This window comes from Macrosteles quadrilineatus, unplaced genomic scaffold (genome assembly GCF_028750875.1).
Source record: "Macrosteles quadrilineatus isolate MER2022 unplaced genomic scaffold, UCM_ALF_1.0 Scaffold_4__1_contigs__length_99947679, whole genome shotgun sequence".
Classification (NCBI taxonomy): domain Eukaryota; kingdom Metazoa; phylum Arthropoda; class Insecta; order Hemiptera; family Cicadellidae; genus Macrosteles; species Macrosteles quadrilineatus.
The window spans coordinates 26863900-26890997 of record NW_026542597.1 but is presented as its reverse complement, the minus strand read 5'-3'; the positions used below and the strand labels follow the sequence as shown (position 1 = coordinate 26890997).

The 27098-nt window shown below is 36.5% G+C and overlaps 1 protein-coding gene across 1 annotated transcript in view; it reads left to right on the top strand.

Moving 5' to 3' along the window:
• Positions 1-25240, top strand: part of LOC128993412 (protocadherin Fat 2-like) — a 93388-nt gene extending 68148 nt beyond the window's left edge. Inside the window, exons 3-19 of the mRNA XM_054417302.1 lie at positions 7547-7633; positions 9508-9638; positions 10523-10588; positions 11127-11219; positions 11416-11523; positions 12106-12207; positions 12918-13043; positions 13418-13508; positions 15752-15861; positions 16036-16212; positions 17227-17364; positions 18176-18387; positions 21823-21937; positions 22588-22745; positions 23279-23493; positions 24119-24366; positions 25071-25240. Of these exons, the coding sequence (XP_054273277.1) occupies positions 7547-7633; positions 9508-9638; positions 10523-10588; positions 11127-11219; positions 11416-11523; positions 12106-12207; positions 12918-13043; positions 13418-13508; positions 15752-15861; positions 16036-16212; positions 17227-17364; positions 18176-18387; positions 21823-21937; positions 22588-22745; positions 23279-23493; positions 24119-24366; positions 25071-25154 (2261 nt within the window). The 3' untranslated portion in view covers positions 25155-25240. The remainder of the gene's footprint in view (positions 1-7546; positions 7634-9507; positions 9639-10522; positions 10589-11126; positions 11220-11415; positions 11524-12105; positions 12208-12917; positions 13044-13417; positions 13509-15751; positions 15862-16035; positions 16213-17226; positions 17365-18175; positions 18388-21822; positions 21938-22587; positions 22746-23278; positions 23494-24118; positions 24367-25070) is intronic.
• The last annotated feature ends 1858 nt before the right edge of the window (positions 25241-27098 follow it).

Below are 27098 nucleotides of genomic sequence, written 5' to 3'. Positions count from 1 at the left end.
ATCCTTTCCTTTAAAACTACTAGAGTTTTAAAGGAAAATTGTCCATTTAAATTGGATTAAAAGTTTGATTGAAACGCTTAAATTCCCATAAATTTAAAGAAGTGTCGGGGGCACCCCTTCCCTCCCCGCATTATAAACATAACTATGGGTTAGCCCCCAGACCTTCCGGTATGGGTTAAACAACGAATTTGGGGGGGATTCTGCGACGTGAGCTTTGGGGGGGATGGGCACCCCTGCCGTTGTTTGCAGTTCTTCCACTTCGAATCCCTCATTTTAATCAACAGTTACGACCATCAACAATGATGGAACAGATGATTCTTAGAACATCGCTCAACCCAGGACCGCCGTCGTCGACCTTCAGTCACTCGGAAAATCATTTCCTGCCTCAGCGGAAACCGCGGATCCAAACATTTACCTTGAAATATCGGTGTTAATTGATGCGCCGTTATAGCAGAGAATAGAACCATAGAACGTTTCAGCGGAACTCGCCATGCGTGAGATACTGCAACCGCATTGAGGCCTCGGTTGTAGTTCGGTTTGTTTCAAACCTGTGACCAAGATATCACAGACGGTAATACTGAATGGAGACAAACAGTAGACATAATACGTTATTTACTTTATAATGAATAATGCTACTGGCTTTAAGACCAATCCGAATTGGCGCTGTTATAGAATTTAGTACAAGGCTACCATGAACGAAATATATTAAAATGGCTGGAAGGTTTTGTAATGTTTCAATGTAAATTGATTGTATTCGCATAGCAAAATCGTGGTGCAGTTTTAAGTTTACCTTTCATCTTCAGGAAGATTTGGTTTCAAAGACTTGTGTCCAAGAACTTGTGCGCCTGGGAAGTTTTTTTGTCAATTTGTAGCTGGCTTTTGTGTAAATTACGATGTGTGCAAGGTCGTCACAAGAAAAAATACTGTAGCGAGGAAGACTGAATCATTTTATTGAAATAAGAACAATTATTTTTTGCAACAAGAACAATTTTCCAAAAAGAAACAGTGTATTTTACAAAACGACGAGGTTACAAGCTGTATCCAAAGTTTATGGTGTCGCCAACCTCTTTTATTCCGGAACAGGCTTTACAACAGTGATGTGTTCAGCTTGACTTGGAAAACATAAAAATCATGCATAAACAACAATCTTTCCCGCGAGAAAGGAAAGTACAAGAGTACACAGAGTAAATGCCAACCGGTAGCTCGACGAGCACTTAACCACTAAACCACACCCAGCAGTATAACGCGGAGGTTTGAATAGCTTACCATCCAGCTGTTACCACAACTTGACAGTTACCACCGTGATATTACCGATCGTCAAATCTGTCTCGGCCTTGCATAACGCATAACGCACCGTAGTTGTAACGCGTTACACCCTTCCTAGTTACAGCAGGTGTTTAGCTGCACTTTGCATGTCAAAGTGTAAAACTGGTTTTGACGTTTAGTGCGCTAAATGACTACTTGGTCAGGCATGTTATGCGATGTTGCAAATTGGAACAGTCCCTTGGATTTTACTTGACCTGAAATTTGAATAAATTTAGTTGCTGAGGGTTGCATTAGAAATCTGCTTTCAAATTTGGTTTTAATAATAAATGGACGGATATTTTTCCATCTACAATGCACGCTCGTGTATATGTACGATGGTGCAAACTGGAAAAGTCTGTCGTTATATTTAGCTAGAGGATGCCTTATCTCTATATTAAAATCTGGCGTATTATAGGAATTTCATAATAATGAGGATTAGGTAAGGAAGCTGCTTTCAACAATGAATGTTAGTAGCATAAATGAACATATGTTCCGATCGTATATTTTGCATCCAAAAAACAAGCTCTTTTATTTTTAGATTTTACAATTGCCTTTCCTCTGTCCTCTTTCTCACAGTGAGTTCTACAGACCATCAAATTGATCACAAAATAACACATCCAAGTACCAAATAAACAAGGCAATTTCCCAAAGATGAGCCTCGACCCATCTCGAAAAACAACAAACTCCAAAACACTAGTCAGTTTTGATTGAACACTATGAAGTTTCCAACGGGTTCTACAAGCAGTATCTGCAAATTTGATTCTTTCTCCTGCAATCTACCTCGGGCCAATCTAATCGTGCCTTTACCAGCTGTTTTGCCGCCAATTTGCCCGTGGTCCCGCCAGAAGGCACGCCTCGCAGCTGACAACGTCGTGAGCCCCGGCTGGCTTGATCTACGGACTTTCGGAAGGTCGAGGTCGAGAGAGTGTTTACCCGGGAAAGTTTTGATGGATAATTATTACGTGGCTACTAACGGTTTGATCTTACGATGAATAGCCTTGATGGTAAAACCTTCGAAACAAGATAAGATTCTGATATAAAATAGTCTAAGGTCTATAATGATCGGATAGGACCTTTTTGTGTGTTAGAGCCGTTGATATTTAGTAACTTTTTAAGGCAAAAGTTCTAGTTCTTGGGATCCACTTGGAATCAATGAAGCAACATTCAGATTTCGAGATTTTAAGGGGAGAGCTATAAACACTCAGCTCCCCGACAAAACTTTAATACATTTTGAAGGCATGTGAGGCAGAGAAAGCTTAGGGTGAATTTACTATGAAACATATCATTTTGAAACTAGACACGCCTAATTTTGAATTTAAACGCAATCCGTTTATAGAGGCAAAACTTTCTCATTTATAATATTAGTAGGATTTTAAGTTAAAACGTCATAATGATCACAACCTTCAGCTTTAGTAATCCATTTTGATTACTTTTTATAATAGAGTTTTTGTTTTGTTAATGACTATGCTAATGGCATTAATTTGGTCTAGGAATAATTTAAGGAATGACTCCAAATTCCATCCGGCGTTTATTTTTCTAACTTATAAACCTCCTTAAAGCTAAGGACGTGTTTTACTAAGCGAGATTACTCGAGCATATTGCACGTAATCGAGTTAATGACAAAGAGCAAACTGCATATTACGAACCTAACCTGTGTTTTATTTGTGTAACAAGCTGTTATCAATCCAAGATGGCGGAAAAGAGTGGCGGGTAAGTCTGTCAGCTGGTGAGCGGGTTTTGCGATGCGTGATTTCGCGGGAATACGATCAAACAGCTGATTAGGCTATTTCATCACGTCCTTTTGGTCAAGTGAATAGTTGGTTTACGTTATGAAAATTACAGCTAGTTTTAAAAAGAGTATCATATTCCTGGGGGCTATGCATTGATAAGAAATGTAAGTGACAACATTAGCTAAAACATAATATTTCATTAAAATATGTTGTATTTATGAACAAATTTATCATTACGTAATGAATGACTCTTATAAATAGAGGAGAGTTCCACCTTTTTGTCCTAAGAAGTTTTTTTTTTGTCCTAAGAAGTGCGGCATTACCACTAAGATCAAATCCATTGGTGATTTGGATGGAATTGAACCCGGGACCTCAGGAACCGGCTCGCTCTCCCCTCATTCACCTATTAAGATCAAGGAAATTACAATAGTTCAAATCAACAATAGTTCGACTAAATGTTGAAACAATAGATGCATTGTACAACAATAGAAAGGTAGGGAACAGTGGTCCCAGCGGTTTGATGAGACGTTTAACTCTTCAATTGAAGCAGTCTTTCCAGGGTGTATGTTGCCTCAGCTAGTACACAAAGTTGGAACTCGGTGAAAGATGTAAATAAACGAACAGTCAAAACAGAAAGTTTTTGAATGAAACTTCAAATGAACAGATTAGAACGAAGACTCATTTACTGATCGGAATGATTACATGGTTATCATACACGTCGGACTACCAAGTACCAAAACTATACTAAAGATAAAGGGGATATAATGCTTAAAATTGTAAATTTAAATAGTCAAATAATCAGTTAATAATCATTTAATTTAAACAATACGTATTGAATAGTCAAATAATTCTTAACTAGTCAAACCATACATATTAGGAAATTATAAGTGGACTTCCTAGTTTAAGTGTAATTTTGGAGATTTTGGTACTCCAACACCCTTCCGATCCCCAAAGTGCCGGATTATTGGCAGTAAACAGTATTTTCAATAAAGCTTCAACTTACAATACCTATTTTAAATACATTTCTATTACATTATCTGTCCAGATTAAACAGTTGCTTAGTCAGCCAATGATTAATACCCAGTACGGCCACCAAGGCACTACCTCTATTCATTCTGAAGCCGCCTTTGTCTCTAATTACTAGAGCCTTTGACCTTTGTGCCTAATAGACGAGAGGTCCATAATACTCAGCAGTGCGATTAGGAGGATAATACTGATGATTAGGCATCTAAAACAGTTATGATGGACAGAAGTTTTTGCTTCCCGGTCGCATCTACATTTGAATGCACAAACGTAATTTGAATATGAAGCGGATGACCGTTTCACTTTTATGCGTGTCGTAGAAAGAATGCGTGGATAATTATATTCTTGAATTTTAAGTGATAGATGTTGCATCATTTTTCCAGCACTATATTCAGTTTAAATCGTACAGTAGTTTAAATTTAAATTGATTTTATTTAAACCTACACAGATGTCTTTTTTTTACCCAAAGGCCGATTGTAAAATCTTGGGTTCAGATATGGGCTAAAAATAATCCGTGGGTGAGGGAGGGATTCCATATAGGTTTTAAGCACACTGGAACATCACGACATCGTAAGCTGATATTTGATTGTATTTGTATTTGTTTGTGTTTGATATTTGTGTGTTTGTGTGTTTTTGATTGTAGGTTGATATTTGACGACAACTATAGAAGGTCAGTCAGTTGACGAATGGCCCTATTGACTTAGGATTGAAGAGGACGAGATACTTTAGGAAGGAACATTACCCAACCTTAAAAAATACCGTCCATAACCTTGATAAACGTGGATTTTGGAAATCGGTTCACGTCTTCGGTCGAATATTTTTACATAAAAACTTCAAATGGCTCACAAAATATGTCAAATTAAGCTACCCCAATAATAATTTTGATTTGTTAATCACTTACTGGCCCGTCTATCAAAATGCAGCTCCTGCTTTGAATTTTCCCGAAGCATTGCTATATTCACCTATGGTTAGGCCTATATTTCGCCACACAGATTTGTTCCCTAGCTCATTTCTTATATCTCCTATGACTTTACCTACTGGCTTTGAATCAAATTAAAATGAAGATTTAAAAATTTACGCCCCACACATCTTACTTATTATGAAACCCTACTGATTCCCTGACCTATCATCAGATAACACTGTGTTTTATGCTGTAACACCTTGATCTTCCAAAGCTTGAGCTTCTGTAGATGACCGCGTTGTACTGGCGAAAATGCTGATTGATGTTTCTGATTTGTTCAAACGGTATATCTTTGGGGAATGCTATTCATCTTCTATTTAATTGAACCTGTGCCCTCCAAACCTGCAGCCAGTCGTGTTTCTTGCCTCACAGCACCACCTGTTGTCAGTTCCGGTGACTGAGGCCGGAAGTACGCCCTATGGTTCCGTTTCCTCCCCTCGTCTCCCGGGCTCCTCCATCGCCATGGAGTATGTAAAATATTCTAGTACTTACAGTATACAAGAACAATAGGCGGGACGAGGTTTGTAGGTTATTGTAACATCCAGTTAGTCATCTTGTCTAAGAAAATACAGTATAAGTTTTATATTTGTTTAATTATGTTTAAACTAAGTCAGTGACGCGCTCCTATGTGCGAATTTCAAAATGGATAGCAGGATCAGTGTAGAATGGATTGATAAAGATAAGACTTGTTTGGCTTTATGTGTCACTAAGATGAGCTGGTACTTTATAGAGGACCATTTATCAAACGTTTCACGAAACATGAAAAAGTTACTGATTTTTTATGGACTTTGTCGTTGGTAATTAGCCGGCGACATTCCATGCAGGCTGATGCTGATTTTAGTTCAGTACGATGTTCCCATTGTGTTCTGCATATCTTTTGTTTTTCTGTAGATGTGACCATTAGGATTTAACGCGTTGGAGTGCGGCCATGTTGGATTTTTACCTCCATATTAGATTTTCAGGGTACCAGTTGCTTGTTAGCCTCATCCCATGTTTCGAATAAAATCACATTGCCATAAAATGTACACCTACCCAATATTTATAGATTAGCTAACTCATAAAAAACTAAAGTGAATTCATACTAAATACCGGTACGTACTGAGTACCTTATCCCGGAAAAGTCCTCCAAAATATAAATTCCCATCAAATCATCCTCGAACGTTTCCCTCCAGCAGGCATTGTCGTACACCACTGCCCAACACTCCGTTAATCTTCCAGCTCGAGGTTGTGTAAAACCTCAACCTGAATGACACGAGACACAGATGTCAAGCGTGATGAACCGTGACCTCCTGGGCACGTGCGGCGTCACGCCCGGACGGACCATGGGAAGCCGGGCTGGGAACCTGGAGTCACTCCGTAGCGACAACGATCCTGCATTACCCTGACCGTTACTCTACATGCAAGGGTGGTGTACTGTGTAATTGTCAATAGACCTAAGTGGTTTTGTCTGGAAAAGTATAGTGGTCTGGCGAAAGGATTGGGAAATCGAAATGTTGGACAGCTAATTATTGGGAACGATTTCACTGTTTTTTAGAATGTTTAAAATGTAAGTTTCGAAGAAAATGTTTACGTAAAAGCTTGTTAAAGTTGTAGGGAAAACTACGTGTTGATTACTGCAGTAGTGTTGAAATGGAAACTCATGTATTAAAATGTATATTGGAGCATAGGGGCCAATTGTTGTAAAATACACCTTTCCTCCGAATTGCTTGTTGTTACACAAACGTCTAGGTACAACATGACAATTGACTATATAAAACTACCTTAGTGGCACAACATTTATTTACGGTAATGGCGTAGATGGTAGTTTTATGGCTTGGCCTAGTGGGTCAGTTAATTGTTATGTGCATAAACTTTGAATCAGTTACTTAAACTATCGCCGTTTTTTTATATGAGGTCGTACTTCATGAAAACTATATTTATGTCGGGCATGACTAGTGTTTAGTTTCACATACTTCGCTGGAAATTAAAATTGTGTATGTCTCACCAAGTCCAGTTAGCACAATACCTATCAAATGACTACAATCGAGATCAAGATATCATTGTTAATTGGGCTAACAAGTTAATTATGATATCAAACGATAATCGACGAAACTTGGCCCCTTTTCAAAAATCGTGCAAACACTCTAAATGCACGACACAAACAACAATGAGCAACATTACTCAAACTAGTTGCAAAGCATTTTCTTTGTAAAATGAGTAACAGTATTGAAGAACGACAATCAGTGTGGCACATAGTCCTAATTTATGTGAATATATGATTTTAAGTTAATGAATAAATGTAAAAAATACCCATGAGAACTTAGTAAAGCGATCCTGTTTATGACGCCTTTTGGGCGCCACCGCAAACTTCCTTGTAGACTCACCCTCCTACTTGTTCTGGAAACCGCAAATTCCGTAGATTTTCTAAACCACTTCCTAAACCACACGATTTAACCTTTGGAACGCTGCGTGATTACTAGAAGAATACTCTCCTTATCAAATCCTTTTTGGTGGAACACATATTAAACAGTTATTTCCCTTGTTACAGGACCCGACAACAGGTGTTTCTTGGAGACCGGAGGATCAGCGGAAAGTTTTTTCGTCAGCGAAGATCTGCCAGTAGGATCCGTCGTCGGTAAGTCTTAAAAATCAGCTATTTGTGTCATTTAAAATTATTAATATCCAGGATATAAATGTCTGTGTTAATCGCAGACTGTAGGTTGCTAAATTAAACTAAGTATACATACAGGGTGATTGGTACTCAGTGTGACAAAAATCTGTTGGTGTAAGTACAAAGTAAATGCAGTGTGATGATGCATATAAAATGTTCAAGTCTAAAAATTAGCTTCCCAAAGAATTATTTTATGTTTTTCAAAAATAACTATGTTTTTAAATTTAATACAGCTATTTCTCAATTACCTGTAAATTGATTTGAGTAGATAATGTCATTTTCGTGTTATATATTAAATTTTGAATAAGAATAATACAAAATGACGGGGGGTCAGTTGTGAAAACTCCATTGTAAATAGATTCAAAGATAAAAATTAAGATGTTTGATAAAAATTTAAAAAGACGTTGGTCAATTGCATTTGTTCAAACCCTGTATACAAGAAAGTGTTGGAATATGTTAAAAACTGCGCCATTTTATAAGCTTTCCAACCATATGCTACACCATTGAGCTTTATGTCTGCTTATGTACGCTTTAGTGGTTTGAAGACAACAAAGCATGGTGTCTTTAACATTTAAAACATAGAAAGTCGGCATGTATTAAGCAAAAGTTGTATTTTTGTTTCAGCTTGAATAGTAAAACAGTAAAAAAATTCCCTGTTTTCTGGCATTCAAACCACCAAAGCAAACGAAAAAATATCTAAACCTCAATAGTGTAGCATATGGTTGGAAAGCTTATAAAATGGCACAGTTTTTAACATATTCCGACACTTTCTTGTATACAGGGTGTGAAAAATGCAATAGACCATTGTTTTTAAATTTTAATCAAACATCTTAATTTGTATCTTTGAATCTATTTACAATGGAGTTTTTACAACTGATACTCTGTAATTTTGTGTTATTCTTATTTAAAATTTAATGTAGAACACGAAAATGACATTATCTACACAAATCCATACACAGGTAATTGAGAAATCGCTGTATTAAGTTTAAAAGCATGGTAATTTTTGAAAAAAAAACATAAAATAATCTTTTGGGAAGCTAATTTTTAGACTTGGAACATTTTATATGCATCATCACACTTCTTACTTTGTACTTAAACCAAAAACTTTTGTCACACTGAGTACCAATCACCCTGTATATTAATCGAAAAGACTAAAACACTATTGGAATTGAGTGTCTACTTCATGTATGCAAAGGGTACAACACAAAACTAACTAGTCAGTAAATATATTCCCGCTCTTAAAATTTTCACTGGTTCAAGCATAATGTGTTACCTTTGCGCCTACAATGCTCTAGCCGCAATTCCAGCACTTTTCAGACTCGGTTTTGCCTACATCATTGACTCAGGCGCATCAACTAACTTTTTGATTTCCCTTGGGTATCTTTGGAATCATACATATTTTTAAGCTACTTATCATTGTGTATTGGTATATATCAAAAACCATATCTAATACCTATTTAACTTGGATTTGACTTTTAATTTTGAAATTATGACAGGATACATCCTGAAAGGGCCAATCTAATTGTTTTGCAAACAGGTTTATCATTCTGTCAGTCGAATCGCTTCTTAATTTTAACTTTCATCCAATTGTTCAAATTTACACTTCAAGACAGTTATGATTAACATTTAAATCAAACCCTTCAGGAGTAATAGAAGTAGCTAGCGGCATTAGAGCTTAACTTGTCATCGACTTCCGACCTCCCTAAAATTCTGTCATCACAAAGAAACTAGTCTAATGACCTGTTTGTATAGATTTGTTGTTATGTTAATTCAGTTCTACATTATTATTATTAAATAATCTGTGACTTTTTTTCTCACTAATTTCCTGTCTTTTTCAGGGACTCTACACATCCTGGGGGACCCTGGTCCTACAGGAAACATTGACTTGAGACTCAAGGAGCTTGACAGTCCGGTCAGGATAGCTCCGGGATCTAAAAACCTTACTCTCACTAGGAAACTGGACAAGGAGGTAACATTGATTATAAATCCGTTAAAGGACATATTATCCTCTCCCACTCCCTCACACACATACACACGGGACCGGGAGACTTCGGTTCATGCTAAACATTAGTGTTTGTGTTTGTTGTTTTTGGTAGTTTCTTTAAAGGCCGTTTCTGGTTGGATATGACCATAAGTCTGTTAAAGTTGTCAGTACAGTGTCTAAAATAACAACTTTAGTAGTTATGGATAAATAAAGTTTTGTAAAATAATTATAGCCAGACTGGCGATATATTTTAAAGTTTTCGAAGAAAACTTGGATTGAGCCGTAGAACAGTTTTGAAAATTGATTTAATAAATTAAATTAATCATTACAATACCAAAGGATGGATCAGTCAACTTTGATGTGGTGAGAACTATAGTCTGTGTTGACTTATTGAGGAGGAGGTGCAAGGGTCAGGTCAAACATGTCAATCAACTATGATGATAAGAGTATTATCCAGCTATCCTTGTCCATATCAAAGTATTAAGAGACATTTCTTGGCTAATATGAAATAAACGATTAAACAACAAGGGAAGGATGTAGATTAAACTTCAATTATCACTGTACTGTATGTTAAAAATATGGAAAAAGTATTGAATTCATCAATTAAACAAAATAGCCTCAAATTCCACTTTTAACCCTGCAGTCCAATAAACCCTGAAATAGATATTCGATCTTGATGAGAAGGGCAAAATGAAATAACTCTGCTTCTTAATATTTGTTTTTAAAATCATTGAGAGTTTTGTCAAAACTTCTTTATAAATGACAAAGGCTGTGAATAACGTGTTTTTTACTTTCACCATTGACTATAGTCAATACTACCACGTTGTGTTTTTGCCCATAAAGTTATTATTAATTTTCATTATTTCTAGGGAATCGATGGTCCTGCTTCAGTCTATATTAACATTATCTGTGATAGAAGAAGAACTACTGTACCGGTAAGTCCTCTTCATAAATAAATTTAAATTTAGTACTTATGTTTTTATAATAGATAGAAAATTTTTTTCAACACTACCCAGACAATAATATTGAAGTATCAAAGTAAAGAGTTTCGGTATGGTTATATACAACCCCATGATGGTGACTGAGTAGTCACAAAATTATTTGATTGTGTATGTTTAGGCATTTATTAAGTAGGTACTTAAAGAGGAGGTACCAGAAACACTTTTTAGGAAAGCAGTCCAAACCTGATGATGATTTGTGTGGGTGTTCCGGGAATCTAACACATATCTTTCACGCTTAAGTCTGAGATGCTAACAACAACAATAACTGACAACTAATACATCTACTACAGTTAGTTGATACAGTAGGTCTACTCCATCAGATTAGTTCAAAGCATAAATGTGATTATTTTTATGATTAGTTAATGTCTTTTTGAGATATTGATCAAAACCATTAGTATTTATAAAATGTATCAAATAACTTATGAGACAGATAAAGTAATCCTTGTAATATTTGTATATTCTTTGCTTACAGGGCTTTGTAATTCCTGTCAGTATAAGAGTCACGGACGTCAACGACAATGCACCAAAGTTCATCAATGCTCCTTACATACTCAATATTTCTGAGGTAAGAAGAAATTACCATAAAATGTTATTACCTAGTATTTTTACAATATGTTTTAATAGCTACAGTATTTGTGTAGAGTGCAAAGTACGTCATTACCGCTTGAAAACTGTAGAAGGCCTGAATTGTATTTTTTTAAATATTATATTTGGTATTATAGTGTTTCCTATTTAATTTCATACCTAAATATTGATTGCAGGTAACTGTGGTTGGTACCCGTGTACTTCAGGCAGTCAAAACAGTAGATTTGGATCAGCAAGGACCATTCTCTACAGTGCAGTACTCTGTATTACCCGGACCAAACTCTGTAAGCTATTATATAGTGTTTACACGTCAATGCGTGAGTGATCTATCAGGTGTAGCAATTGATAGCAGTAAATGGTCATAGTTGTTGAAAGCGAACACTATTCTTTCAACAAAAATTAAATATATAAATCTTATAGGTGGGAAAACTAATTTCCTACTTAAGATTCAACTTCTCAAATAATATCTGATATTTTATTTAAATTTGGCAAAGTATTATTATGTCACCACCTTTAGGTCAGAACAAAGAAGATACCATTTAGTCTGGCAAATAAAGGATGCGAATGATTGAAAAGATGTTTAAATTACACTGCTAATTTATACGAATACGGCCATCATACATAAAGTAAAATACGGAAAGTGTTATAAGACGTTTCTTTTATTTATTTTCTGTAAATTCAATAACACGTACAATGATGATCAAGAAGTTATTTAATAAAGTAAAATAAACATAAAAGGGTACCCTTTTTAATAAAAAAATTTCTAAGCATTAACTAGGGATGTTTTTTTAATTGCTGGGTTTACTTTCTTGTTATATTGAGGAGCTGTATTTTGACCCTTTTGTTATCCATATTTACATTTTCAGGATTATTTTGTGTTCATCAACGAGTTAGAAGGAACGATCGTCCTCCGTAAGCCTCTCGACTATGAGGCACTCTCTAACTTCACGATCGGCATCCGAGCACAGGTAAACCTGAATAAATATATGGGTACTAGATGAAAACCTCCTAAAAACGTTTTTACACTATGTTCTAAAGCTGGGACTGAATCTATCCTTCTAGATTTTCAATCAAAGAAACATATAGTCGACAAATTACAGAACCAAGTCCGAGTTCTGCTTAAATGATCACGCAAAAAAGACATAAATGAAAGTTCACCTATTAATTTTAAAATACAAACAATTTGTTTAATATAAAAGAATGGATTTAAAAGCAATTTGTAATTCAGAATTCAATTGTGTGAGGATGCATACACCATTTTGTTAATTTTATTCAAACATAATAATATTCAAATATAGTTAGATGGTAAAAAGTAAACATTTCTATGGTCATAGCTGGAAAAATCTCGAAACATAAGATTTTACTTGGTAACAGTCTTATAAGGAAAATAACTCAATCTTTAAGGTACAGGTACATATTTTGTATACATAAAATTATTGAGATTGAGTTCAATAACTAACCTGCCCTAACCCAGCACAGATCTTAAGAGGTTTTTAACATGAGGTTATTGGTTGTGCAAACTTGCCTGCAGATACTCTCCACCACTCTCAATCTTACATCCTATTAACTTTGCTCCCACTGTTATCATTTTGCGATTTTGCCCAACAAAGTCATGGCATTCCAAAAATAAACTTTTCTCCTTAATTTTAACCATTTTGAAACTGGTTTTATTCCACAGGACCAAGGAAACCCACCACAATTCTCCGATACTCAAGTCCACGTCAATGTGATAGATGCAGACGACCAGAACCCTAAGTTTCTGGATGAGAGATACTCAGCGATCGTGCCAGACCAAGCTACACAGGTGTGTTCAATAATTCATTTTTTTCCTTTAGTAAACTTAATTAAAGGAACCATAAATTACTTTTTTGGGTACTGTAAAAATGGTTTCTGTGGAGAATCCTTTAAAAAGTATATAGTGTTATAGGACTAGCATAGTAATTTATAATTTACTGTAGCTTAGTAATTTAAATAAATCAGCATTTATAGATAGTTTTAAACAGTACTACTGTAGCTACCAGGGTTATCTATTTACACTGACTCTTATTGAGATTGGGTTGAAGTTCTACTAGAATCGATTACTACAGATATATTTTCTTGTAGGTCAGAGTTCTGGGACTAAACTCATTCAATATTTGTGTATTGGTCACTTAACAAAAGTATTTAATCTTTGTCCAGGGCACCAGATTAAGGATACAACCCAGAGAGATCATGGCATATGACCAGGATGTAGCTATCAATGCTGCTATCTTTTACTCTTTCAACAATGGTAAGTAATTCAGACAATATTCAGAAGAGATTATGGTGTCGTTTTTAGAATGAGGGGAGGGGAAATGTGTTTATGGTCTCAGTTGGACTACAGGGTAAGCCTGCAGTTTGAGACTCCTGAATTGATCAGGCTACTCTGAAAATCCACTCTGTTAGTCACAGAACTGGAACTTTTTGTCACATTTCTTCACATCAGGTCAGCATATGATTTTCTCCCCCAGCGGTTGCAGAGTTTCTGGCATTCAGTTCTTTAAGTCATCGCATCCCTGTCAAAACCAAGCTTCTTAGCTTAGAGAATATCCTTGACGAACTGTGATACACAAGTCAATTTGTCCTCCTCTAGTGTATAGTGGATTGACCCAAGGTTGGACTTGCTGTATTGGTCGCCTAATCCAGTGTGCCCACGTGTTTGCTGTTCCAAACTCCTCGTATCAGAGCCGATACGTGGGGATGCGCTTGTGGAATGCTTGGCCTTTCCCACTCACTAAAAATTGCCATCCTCTCCACAACAAAAATTGTACATGACTCTAGCTGCCATCAGAGTGTGGGTCCGCACACAGTTTAGTAGGCAGATGCTAAATTAAATGCTGCCTGACATTGCACTCAGGCAAGTTGCATTCTGTAAACTGTACTTTTTTGTTGAGTGCATCTACCCACGTACGCTTCCGCACCATAATACAGACTGTACCACAGACATCATCAGCCTTCTACGATCAGACCAAGGACCTCTGACATTAGTCTTTAACTGTCTATTTGGCTAAGGAAAGAAACCACCTTTGCATCCTTGTTCATCATTCCAAACTCCCCCAGTTTGCACATCGAGTGAGCCAGGAAAAGGGACTTAAGATTCCTTGCCATAGTGCCTCCATTAGGTGGAGAGTAGGTTCTGAGTTTGTACGCTACAAGATAGTTGTAGCCTAGACGCCACAGATTGAAATTGTAAATCGTCCCTTGATTTCTCAGGGTGAATTAACTCTGTTTGGTGGCTGCTGTTGAAGGTCCTTCTGGGTTGTCATAGCTTTAACTTTTAGGTGTTGTGGTCTGGACAACCTCTTTTACTTTTTTAGAAGTCTTTACAGCCTAGAAGGCCTCTTGTATTTCTTGGATGAAGGTGGCGCCATGTTGTAGGGCATGGAGACAACCATCTCTGCTATTTTCTCCATAGCTGCTTTCCACATTAGCCGGAAAGAAGACAATACCAGGATCAGCCTTGAGTTTGGCAACATTGTTCTTGACAACTTGGATCGTACTTTCCTGAGCCTGGAAGGTGTCCAACACATTCATTGTCTTAAAATCCTTCTCTATGTTTCGGAGCCAGATTTCAATGCAACTCTCTGTGTCAACATATTTCTGACACAGGAGTACTATCCCCAAGCTCTCCATCTGCAAAGTACATGTAAGAGGTTCCTCTGCCACCGCCCTACCATAATAATTTAAGGCTGTCACCTGTTTTGGGAGACATGTTTAGCACTAAGATGTCCCAACAGCAGAGAGAGGCACATATTAGCACCTCTGCACTAGAGGGGCATTCCCAAGAACCTCTAATGGATGATGATCAGTAATGAAAGAGGAAAAACTCCCAAAACGGGGTTGAAGGAATAATGTTGTCAAGAAATACAAAATATTTTGATCACTAAGCCAAATATAAGCAGAAAACTTCGCCCGAGAGAAAGTTGGCAGCATTAAGAGAAAGATCTCCCAGCCCTGGTTAGTCGCCTCTTACAACAAGCCGGGGAAGGCTGCGGCCCTATTCCAACCAGGGCAACCACACTTGGGTTGTTAGAAGGTTTAAACATTATTTCATCATATAGACTTTTAAATAATGATGATCAGTTCAAAAGTTATTCTGTAACAAAAATAAGCTTCACTAGTCATCCTACATTATTATAGTACACTCATATCCTCTATTCCCATTTAGCTTAAAATACACAGCGTTGTTTTGCACTGCCTCGATCAAATAAAAAAAAATTGCCTACATGACTAATGAGGGCACAAATAAAATCACTTCTAGATCAAACAAAAGGATAAAGAAATAGAATAGAATGACGAATACCAATTCTAAATTACTTTTTTATAAGAGTTTACAGAGGAAATTTCATCATATTCTTTACTAAAGTTAAGTCAAACAAGATAATCATAGAAAAAACACAGCAAATATAACATGAAGTCCTAAAAGTCTAATTGCCTAACATTAAAATATTGTTTTCCATCAATTACTATAAATTTTTTGTTGAATTGTTACAGAAAATTCGGATACAAGATTTTTTGAAATCGACAGATCGACAGGACATGTTATTGTCAAGAAAACAATTCCTGATGATGAACTTCTCCAGCCTGCCACATTGGTTGTAAAGGTAAAAACAGTACACAAGATATAATGTAGGATAATGGGTTCATTTTGGTGGGATTTTATATGTGTATATGTTGTTCGCTTACAAAAAGCTTTGAAAAGCACTGACATTAATCACACAAATTGTTTTTAAAATATTTTTTCCTACAAAAGCTAACGATGTTCACCATTTTGCCAGGCCACTCAATACGACAACCCAGACAGATACGCTCTGTCCACCCTGACTGTGTCTCGTCCAGGCACCAGCCTCAAGGAGCTCCAGTTCCTCCAGAGCCACTACTTTGCTGGAGTGCTGGAGTCTGTGCCTCTCAACAGTGTACTGCTGACCGTAATCACCAACAGGCACAGAGACAAGGTGGGAATCGATAGTTGTATTTAGTAGTTTCTAATTTAAAACTAACTACACTATAAAATACTTCTGCTGTAGAACAGGAGATGAATACTATGGGGGTTTGATGCACAGATCTCTCAAAGCAGGGCCGCTTTAATGAATGGGCCCAAAGGCACAATTATCTCCAGGGCCCATTGTGGCATTGCGCCTCAAAGAGAGTTTTTTTGGGGCAGGTTGTCGTTTGTCCCGGAAAAAAGGATGGTCACTCATTAGTTTTGCTACTAACTAATGCATACTTATGCATAAAAGGTTTTTGGGACTGTAAATTGTAAAATAAAATTACTAAATTAACTAAGACATAAAGATCTTCTGAATATTTAACTATCAAGTTCTTTTTGTGACTAGTTAACAGTACATGAATACAATTTATGATATTATTCTAGATAGTTAGTTGTGAAATTCCTCCATTCCAACTCGCTCAATACAAAATGGTATCGCTTGGAAAAATATGCCAACTCTTTAACAGTCATAAGGACATAGAGTGGTTGGATTTTTCGAAGGTCACAAGCAAGCACTAAGCACGAAGAAAAGAGATTTAAAATGTCCCTGGTGAAACTGAAAAATTTAAGTTTAACTTAAACTATTAAGAAGAATAATAATGTTTACCATCAACTAAGAAGGATTAACTCACAACTAACTCATTAAAGAAATAATTCCAGAGGGAGTTTCTTCCACAAAAAAGTTCACAACACCATTTATTTGATATTTTACCCCTCTACCTTGAAAGGACGTCTTGTAATTAATCTCTTTGTGGACTACATGTGTGCTATTAACTGTTTGTAATTCTTTTCTTGTCTTTCCTTTGTGTCCATACTTTCTTCTTTTTTGTGGACCTATTCCTAAGCCAAGAGTTTTTTTTTTATTTCATAAACCTCAACTGTTATTTATTTAATTTAAAAAATAAATAACCTAATCACACTTAACGGTTCTGATGAAATTCACTGATATATAATTATATTTGTCAACATTATGTTGCAGAAGCTAAGGTTCTGGCTGGACAACTACGAGGACATGTTCCGAGTCACTCCCAGTGGAGACATTGTGCTGCAGAAACCTCTGGATTTTGAGACTCAAGACTCCTACGTCTTCCAAGTCCACTGCACTGACGGATATATGGTACCTAGTTTATGTTTTCCAAGATAGTGAATTAAATAAAGTTTACAAGGGTTTTTGCAATATGTCTGTAGTAATATTTTTGTTTAACTGTCCATAGCTCAGAACCTACTAAAAAATTATGAACCGTTGTAATAACCTTCATGCCTCTTTTAACCTTGCATTTGCACGTCCACATGGGCCTCAAAGGCCAGTGGGTGGAACAAAAAAGAAGGTGTAAGCCAATATACAAGTATTAACTGTACTGATAAATATCTGTGGTGTAACACTGACCTTTCATTATTACCGAATTGGATTTTATATAGTCCATCACATTTCTGACTAAGCCATTGACTTATCAAAAACCTTTTGACATGATAAACAATTCCTAAAGGCGGTAGCTGCGTAGCGCGGCGGCATCTGAGATAAAGGTAGCAATGCCTTAAGGTTGAGTTTGTGTCCCAGTACTGTACTGCATTTAAAATTGATCAGTACAACAAAAATTTTTAGTGCAATATGTAGCCAAATATTGAAAAAGTCTGAAAACTAAGTAAAGGTACAATAAATCATTGACTAATATTACAGATTTAACATCAGATCTAGAGCAAAAAAACTTACTTATTTTTTAACGAATCAAAGGAATCCCCTTTACGTTACACTGTAGGTAAACTTTTTTAATACCGTCAACCAACAGAGGGTCAGTCTCCACCTTTAGTTTCACTGTGTATTTCAATGTACACAAAACATACATACTGATAACGTATATCTTTTAATAATACTATAATTTAGAGATGCAATAGTTATAGTTAAAATAAACATAAATCTTTTTCTCCAGAATGCAACTGCACAAATCAACATCTCAGTGTTGAACGTCAACGATTGGGATCCTCGGTTCCGCTACTTGCAGTACGAGTTCTTCGTACCAGACCTTCCAGAGGAGGAGCTAGCCGGGGTGGGGGTGGAAGGTTTGGTAGTGGGGAGAGTCGAGGTGGCGGACGGAGACAGAGGAGATCATGTGACACTTAGTCTGCGCGGACCCTCCGCTAGGTGAGTAAAGGATTTTAGAATTTTTTACTATGGATAGAACTTGACTATCCATTCATGTCTTAAAGTTGTACCTTTGACTGAGGGAAGAACTAGAATTTCCATTCTCGTGTTTAAGTTGAAGCAAGATAGAGTTATTCCATCACAGTTTGTTTCCAAGTGAGGTCAGATACTAATACTGGACTGGACAGATACTAATAGTTAATGGACTATGAATTAATGATAGTAATACTATCTAACAACAAGGAGTTAACAAGATACACAAGTGAATGGATGTAGTAGAATGAGGCATACACACAAAATGTGTTAATAGAAATTATTGAATTCTTTTGAATACACCAATTTTTGACCTAGCCAAACTAAAAGCATAACTTAGTGTAAAGTCTCTTTTATGTCACATAAACAATCATGGTAACAAAAAACTCAGAGAGAAAATTGAATTTTAGACTGTAACAAAATCTGTGAGTATGTCAGTCAGCAATTGTGTTTTTTATAATACAAAATTGGTGACAGCTAAAGTCAATGTAGAAGGGGTGTCTTCAGGGTCTTAAAAGTCAATAGCTCAGACTTTAACTTGAAGAAAACAAAAAAAACCTAATAAAGTTAAAATAATGGTCAACACCAAGAATGTGTACTGCCATCCTTCAGCAATCACAAGGATGCCACTTTGAAGCGATGAAAGAATCAGAATCAGAATCAGAATCAGAATTTTTTATTGCCATAATAATACATAAATGTACAGGGCAAAAGTCACTAAAACTAAACAAATAAAATCAGACCCATTAAAATAAGATACAAACTTCAAAAGGTACAAACTATTTACAATTTAAAAACGAAGAAACACTGTAAAATTCCTTATCAACTAGATATTCCCTCAGACCACGCTTAAATTTTTTTAAATCATGTTCGCCCTTGATTGAGTTAGGAAGAGAATTAAAAAGACGGATACACATGGAGAATGATTGGTTTTTATGGAAAGTGGTACGAGATAGTGGAATATGTAGGTTAAAGTTCCTCCTGAGATTGTAGCTGTGGTGAGATGACCCTCTAATATGAAACATTGTCGAATTTTTTCTTAAGAAGGTCAAAGATTCAAAAATGAAAATTGATGGGAAGGTCAGCATATTATTTGTACGAAAGACAGATCTACAAGACTCTCTATATTTTAGGTTGAAGATTAATCTGATAACTCTTTTTTGCAGTTTGAATATTTTCTTAGTCTGAAGTTTGTCGTTACCCCAAACGGGCACACAATATGTAAGAAAGGGATAAACAAGACCGTAATAAGCTGTCAGAAGGATGCGTCTTTCTTGATAACAGGAGAGCCTACGAAGAAGGAAAGCACTAGTACTAAGTCTATTGTGAATTTTGTCGATGTGACTGGAAAATTTCAGATTGCTGTCAATGACTACTCCTAAATATGTTACACTAGAAGAAGAAACAATGTTGATGTTGTCGACAGGTAAATTTAAAGATTCAGATGGGTTAGACAAATTCTGCCGTATACGAAATTCTAAAAGTGATGTTTTCTGAGGATTAACATGTAGAGAGTTCTCGTATAGCCATTGGAAAACAAAACTACTCTCAATAAATGTTTGGATTTCTAGCTGTGCATGATTTTGACTGGAGACAACGAGGGAAGTATCATCAGCAAACAGATGTAACTTTGAATTTGACACAACAGGAGGCAGATCATTGATGAACATTAAGAAAAGGACGGGCCCAAGAACGGACCCCTGAGGCACACCTGTACTTACAGTACGCTCATCAGATATCCTACTACACAAACAGCCTGAGGAATCAATGTAAGGGACTTCTACAACTTGCCTCCGTCCTTTAACATAAGAAGACATCCAATCCATAGCCACTCCACGGATACCCAATCTTTCCAGCTTATTTAGAAGTAGGTTGTGGTCAACGACATCAAAAGCTTTGGTAAGGTCAAGGAACAAACCGGAGACATGATTCTTTGCGTCGAGAGAGTTGGAAACCTCTGTAACCAGGCTGAACACAGCATTTAGGGTGGAGTAACCTGAACGGAACCCGAACTGATTTTTGTTGATAATCTTATTTTTATCTAAGAATTGATTTAATCTAGCTAAGAAGATCTTCTCTGTTACTTTAGAAAATGTCGATAATATAGAGATTGGCCTGAAGTTATTGCAATCGTGCCGGCTTCCTTTTTTCTTATATATTGGCTTGACTATTGAAAGCTTTAGTACTGCAGGAAATGTTCCACTCTGGAATGAACAATTAATTAGATAGGCTAAGGGAGCGGCAAGTTCTTCAGCACATTTCTTTAAAGTTTTTGATGATATTTCATCCCTTCCAGAGGAGTTTCCAGGTTTTAGGGATCGAATGATATCTATTACTTCATTTGCATTAGTTGGAGTAAGAAATAGTGATGGTTGGATCATATTACTATCTTTACTTCTATGTACATCTTGCGTTTGCATGTTTTTAGGTAGTTTTCTTCCAATGTTAGTAAAGAACTCATTCATTGTATTTGCAACTAAATCCGGAGTATCCAGCAATTTCCCTTCTGAATCAAACACTGATAATTTACTAAACGGTCTCTTCAATTTATCTGGTTTAAGGTCATTTATTATGCTCCAAACCTCTTTTTGTACATTGCTACTGTTATTTATCTTCTTAAATATTGCCTCTGCTTTCTTCGAACTTATTTGACTCTTAAAAACCTTTTTAGTGTTTATGTATGATTTTTTAATTGGGTGTGTAATATTGAGATCTTTAGACAGGGTGTAAAGGAAAATCATTTTTTCTCTTAACTCATTCAAATCTGAATCTAGACATATTTTGGTTTTGGACTTTCTTTCCTTTTGTTTACATTTCTTTAGTGGTAGTGCAACATCTAAATAGAATTGTATTGTGGATAGGAAATGGTTGAATTTTCCGTCTACGGATTCGATTTCGAATAAGTCTAGCCATTTCTCTTTCCTTAATAAATACTTGAATGTAGATATGTTTTGATCATTAAAATTCCTTGTCATTTTATACTTAATTATAGTATTGCTCTCTGAATGTCCTTTTATTTCACTTAGTTGGGCATGGTGAATAAGAGTTTGCACTAAAAGAGTTTGCATAGTGGAGTTGGTACCTTTTATCCTAAATCTAACAGCCACCCACTGTTTGGAACAGAAGTACCAGTACTGGTACACAAAAAAAAACACCCGTTCTTTTACCGGTAGTGTTCCCAAGAACCAGTGGTACCAAAACGCACAAGAAGGAACCTTTTAATATATGGTCCTGGCTGAAGAAACATCAGCCCATTCTAAGCTAAACACACCATGCATCCGAATTACTCTAGAAATACATTCAAAATGTATATTGTTGTTAAAAAGTGGGTTGGGCGATTTTCCTAAGAGATTGTATTAGACCCATCAGGAGACTCAATAAAAAAATTCTTCTTTGTTTCAGAATGTTCTCGATCGATGACTCTGGTGAGATAAGACTAAGAGATCTATCTCTGCTCAACAGCAGCACGGCTCATTTGGTGGCAGTGGCTACAGACAACGGCCTTCCCCCCAGACAGGTAAGCATTAGAGATCATAAAAAAATATATATCCTCAAAAGTCAAATGTTCAATACATATGGAGAGTTTGGTTTTGGTTAGAACTAAGAAATAGGATGAAATATTGAGTCGAGTAATAGATTCAAGCCTTTTGAGATTCAAAGGCTGATTGTAAGGGGGTTGAATCCCATCTTGGTTGATCTGGTGTCCTACTCATGGAAAGGTCACCTGTCATTCCCGCTGAACAGAAGTGACTCACCAAGGGAGTTGACTGGATGGGATGATGCTTTGTTAGATACACTTCAAATTATGAATTTTCTTTGCCACAAATCATAAATAAACAGTGTCTTGACTCACTTTTCACCGCTACTGCATCACACAATATTAGTACTTGGCCAAGTTGTGTTTAGTTTTTTTTAATGCCACTATCTTCTTGTTTACACCTTTCTATAATGTGTTGTGTCCTACTACAGTGACAAACACAACTTAGGAAAAGAAATGTTGATGTTTTTGGACCTGAAGATGTATTTTTGCTGATTATGAAACAGTTGACACAAATTGCAAATGATGATCATGTGAAAGTTGCTCAGGCAGCCTACATCAAATATTAATTTTGTTCAAAGTCTATTATTTGTTCTTATTTAACGTTAATATTTATTTGAACATTACAGACGTCAGTGCCAGTGATGGTTCATCTGCCAGAAGCGGTAGTGATGAGAGCTGGGCTGACATGGCCAGGCACAAGCCACACTCTGGTTGTGGTGTTTGCCTCTATACTCGGCCTACTGGGACTAATCATAGTCATCCTCATACTGTACATACACAAGACGTAAGTATTTCATCAATCTCTTCAAACATGGGAATTTGACTGATAAACGTATTTGAAATATCTATTCCATTCCCATGACCAATTTGTAGTCATGAAGACTTTAATGAATTGTGCCATCAATAATATAAAATGCTCAAAAAGGTTTGCTTGTTTGATATACAGCTACTTTTAAAACATGCAAATCTGAGAAGCCAACATGTTATACATTTTTGCATCATAACAATGAGCTAGTCATTCAAATAGGACTACGGTATATCAATTACTGACAACCGGTGGAAAGGGACCACTATATACCCCCAACTTTTTCCAGAATCATATATTTATTAGGCGACATTTGTTTTTTCCAATAAAAAGTAAGCATACCTACGCTGGAAAAATTATGACTACGCCACTACCTACAGGCTACAACTCAATTTTTTGACAAAATTGTTTGGTAAAGTCAAATTCATTGTGTAGTTATTTATATGAATTCAATAGCAATTGGATTATACCTTGATAGCTGCAACAGAAACTAACATCAATAACTTCCCTAGCAAACAACCAAAAAGCAGCAAGGAAGGGAAGGCAGTCGTCCCCATTGAGCCGGAGAAGTTGCCTCCAAACAACAACATTGCCAGTCAACCAACGGAGAACGGAAACCTGTTGAACACCAACAACAAGATTGACAACCCTGTGTTCAACGGAACACCAAACATTGTCGACAACACAATGCCTCAGATCACCTCACAGTACACTGCCACTGTTAAGAGTAAGTAAATTGTATTTGATGCCAAGTATGTAGTCCAGTCCTAGTTATTTAAGTTTCCAATAGAATAAAAACTGCACTATAGTATAGTATAGATGATGAAAGCTATAGATCCACGATTTCTTATAATGTTTAAATGAAAACATCCCTGGCTAAAAAAACTAATCTTATTTAGTGCAAAAAAATTAATATCAAGTTAAAAAATTAATATTACAAGTCATCTCACTCTATTCTACACTCATTCTTCCCTTTATAAAAAAAATATCTACATTGTTTTTCTCTTTTAGTGAAGTGATGAGAGTGGAATAAAATTGACTTAATACCGACCGACTTAACTCAATCGTTTTCGACATGGATTGCATCTTTGAACAGATTTCCCTGCCTTTTTAGGGCCGTTCTGGGTGCAGGATTTTTGGTTTGTAAGGGGCGCAAGGAACAGAAATATTTCTCAAGGAAGGAAGGGGAGATGGGGCGTAAATATCTCTTGGGCCCATAGCTTCACATGCAAACCGCAAGCTTGTGTATTCTGAAAAATTGATAATTAAGTTTTTTTTTACTTCCTCTCTGTTTTAAATAATATGAAGACTCCTTTTATATTGAATAAGAACTAAAGTATGACTGTTTCCAGGTATAATGGCCCGCAACTCCAACACAAGAGTAAGTCAGGCCCCCAACAAGCGACCAGGGCCACCAACCCAGACAGGGGCCCACAAGCGTCAGCAAGCACCTGCACCCCCTACAGTGCCTGGAGGGGCCTCGTCCCCCTCTCCGTCCCCACCAAACACCAGGTGGCCCCCAGGGTCAATACCTCGGAGAGTCAAGAAACTCAGCTGGGACGATGAGAGTGACGGAAGCATAGGACCTCGCAACAACAAGGTGTGTTATGAGTATACCTTTTTTACAATTTATTTTTCACATCAGGTCTTGTGTAAGATCCTATTCAACCTACAGATCTCTATCCCCATACCACCACTATTTACCTGATAAGCCTCCAAAAGTAGTGGCGTTCAATCGCCTTCCTCAGAATGAACAGACTTTACTAAATCAGTTGTAATTATTGTTAGTTGATATGGGAGCACAAACAGACAAATCTTCGATAACCATTAAAAGCCAATGTTTGCGATATTGGATATTTTCTCAGTGTTTTTTCACTGCATGTTAGATTACACTATGTACATCCTTGACAACGTCAACACACTCTCTTCCAGAACTGCTGTCCAAAAGCACGGTATGAGAGTTTGAGGCAACAAGACATTCCTAGAGAGGCTGGCCAGAGCCCAGTATTTTTTTTCACTATTGATATCACAATCACTAATCATCCAAACATTTCCTGTCACATCAGGAAGCTAGCGTTTTAGGGGTGTGTTAGTGTAGTGTCATCTAGTATTTAATTAAAGGAGTCCAAATGCTGTAAAATGGATTGTTGTACAGTTTTAAGCTTATGAAGAACATAGCCATAAAGAGTTCTGTCATACTCACCCCATAGTAATGGACATTGATTTCAAAAGCATGTCATCAAGTACACAGACATCCTTTAGGATTTTTTTACAGTGTCTAAATTGTTTTGTTTGTTTGTTCAGACGGAGCTAGACCCAGATGTAAGTGTCACTCCTCTGACCACAGATGTGAGGAACGACCAGCTCAATCTAACCGTCTACTTCTAGCGATCTCACGCCAACGAACACAACACTGTACAGATGTATTATCATATAAATAGTTATAATAATAAAAAACATATTTTCTACTTGTATACTTCTCTTTCTCATTTCTTACCTTGACGTTAAAGTATGAGCTTTTCATTTCAAAATGTTGATTTGCTCCAAAGTGATTTTCAAAGTGTTGAATTTTGTGTGAGCCTTACTGGCTGGGTAGGTGGAGTGGCTAGGCTAAAGTGCTCGCCAAGCAATCAATAGGTCGCCGGTTCGATCCTGAGAAAAGTTAGAACATTTTTGATGGTTCGAAACTAGACCCAGCTGTCCCTGATAATTAGGCTTTAAATAAATTATCCTGACTGAAAAAAACAGCTGATCTTAGTCAGTAACAAATCTCACACCAACCTACACTCATCGCTTCATTCATATTTTGGTTAAGAAAATTTCAACAAATAGCCTCTGGGGAGATCAAAATGAAAAAATAAAGTGGTGTCGGGTCTAGGTCTTACCATGCCACCTACAGTAATAGCTACTTCCCTATAGGGAAATTCGCTGATACTGTACACACCTAGGATACGTCCACATATTAATCGATAACGATAATGATAATAATATTGTATCTTCCTCTTCATAAGAATTTTAGAGAATAGAGTGGTGAGGTTTACAAATAATACTGGCTGGGTAGCTGGAGTGTTTAATCTAGGAAAATATCATAAATTTTACAAAAGATCAAACCAGGACCTTTAACTTACTTATATGGGCTACTTTATGGGCTCTTAATTATAAAACGCCTGATCTCTTGTTGTAGCCATAGGCTACAAAAAGCCCATCACAGAATATCAAATAAATAGAAGAAAGAGCTCTTCAGAGCTGACAGACCTCTTTATAAATGGAGGAAAAGCAATGAAAGGCACACTCACCTCCATAATAGTAATAATTTTGAAAGAAATATTATGGACACTTATAAAGATAGATTACAAGACAAGTGTCATTTTCAAAGGTTAGTGGAAAAATAGGCAGTCACGGAGGTAAATCAGAAATAAATGGCTTATTCCCAATATGGGAAATAAATCACAAAAAAATTAGACTTTCCACTATTTGTGCTCACCAATTTCACATTTGTCCGACTTATACAGGGTGACAAAAAAGTCTGTAAAGGGCTTAATATCTTTTTAACTAAATCTGTTAGAAAATTCAAACCTTTCACATCAACTTACATACGTATGAAAACTACTTTTTCCAAGCATTATAATTTTTTTTGCCTCTACCAGGGGACCCATGAGGATTAGGTACATAATCTTTAATGTAAGCATAGGTTGATTGATATGCACATCATTTTAAAGGGTTGGTCAAGTGGAGTTCATCGCCGGAAACCGCATATCAAAAGGTTTATACGTTACAAAATGGCGGCTGTCCAAAGTTCACCTGCACAGGCCTTAGTATTGGTAAATACTCGTACTAAACATTAGCTTGAGAGCTGAAATTGTATTTTGAAGTGAACTCTAGCTCATAGACTAAATTTATTCAATCTTCAAAACCAATTTTACCGGGTTTCAGATTTCCCGGCTGATGTTGACTATGAGTATTTACCAATACTAATGCCTGTGCAGGTATATTCCGCAAGAACTTTGGACTGCCGTTATTTTGTAACGGATGAACCTTTTTTGACACAGTTTCCGGCAATAAACACCACTTGACCATACATGATGTGCATATCAACCTATGCTTACATTAAAGATTATGTACCAACTCCTCATGTGCCGTCCACTGGTGAAGGTAAAAAAATGGCAATGCTTGCAAAAAGTAGTTTTCATACATATAAGTTTATGTGTAAGGTTTGAATTTTCTAACGAATTTAGTTAAAAGATAACAAGCCGTTTCCAGAATTGTTTGCCACCATGTATATGTTACAGGCTAAGTATTAAAGAGAGCTCATTCAATCCTTTGCCTATTCAT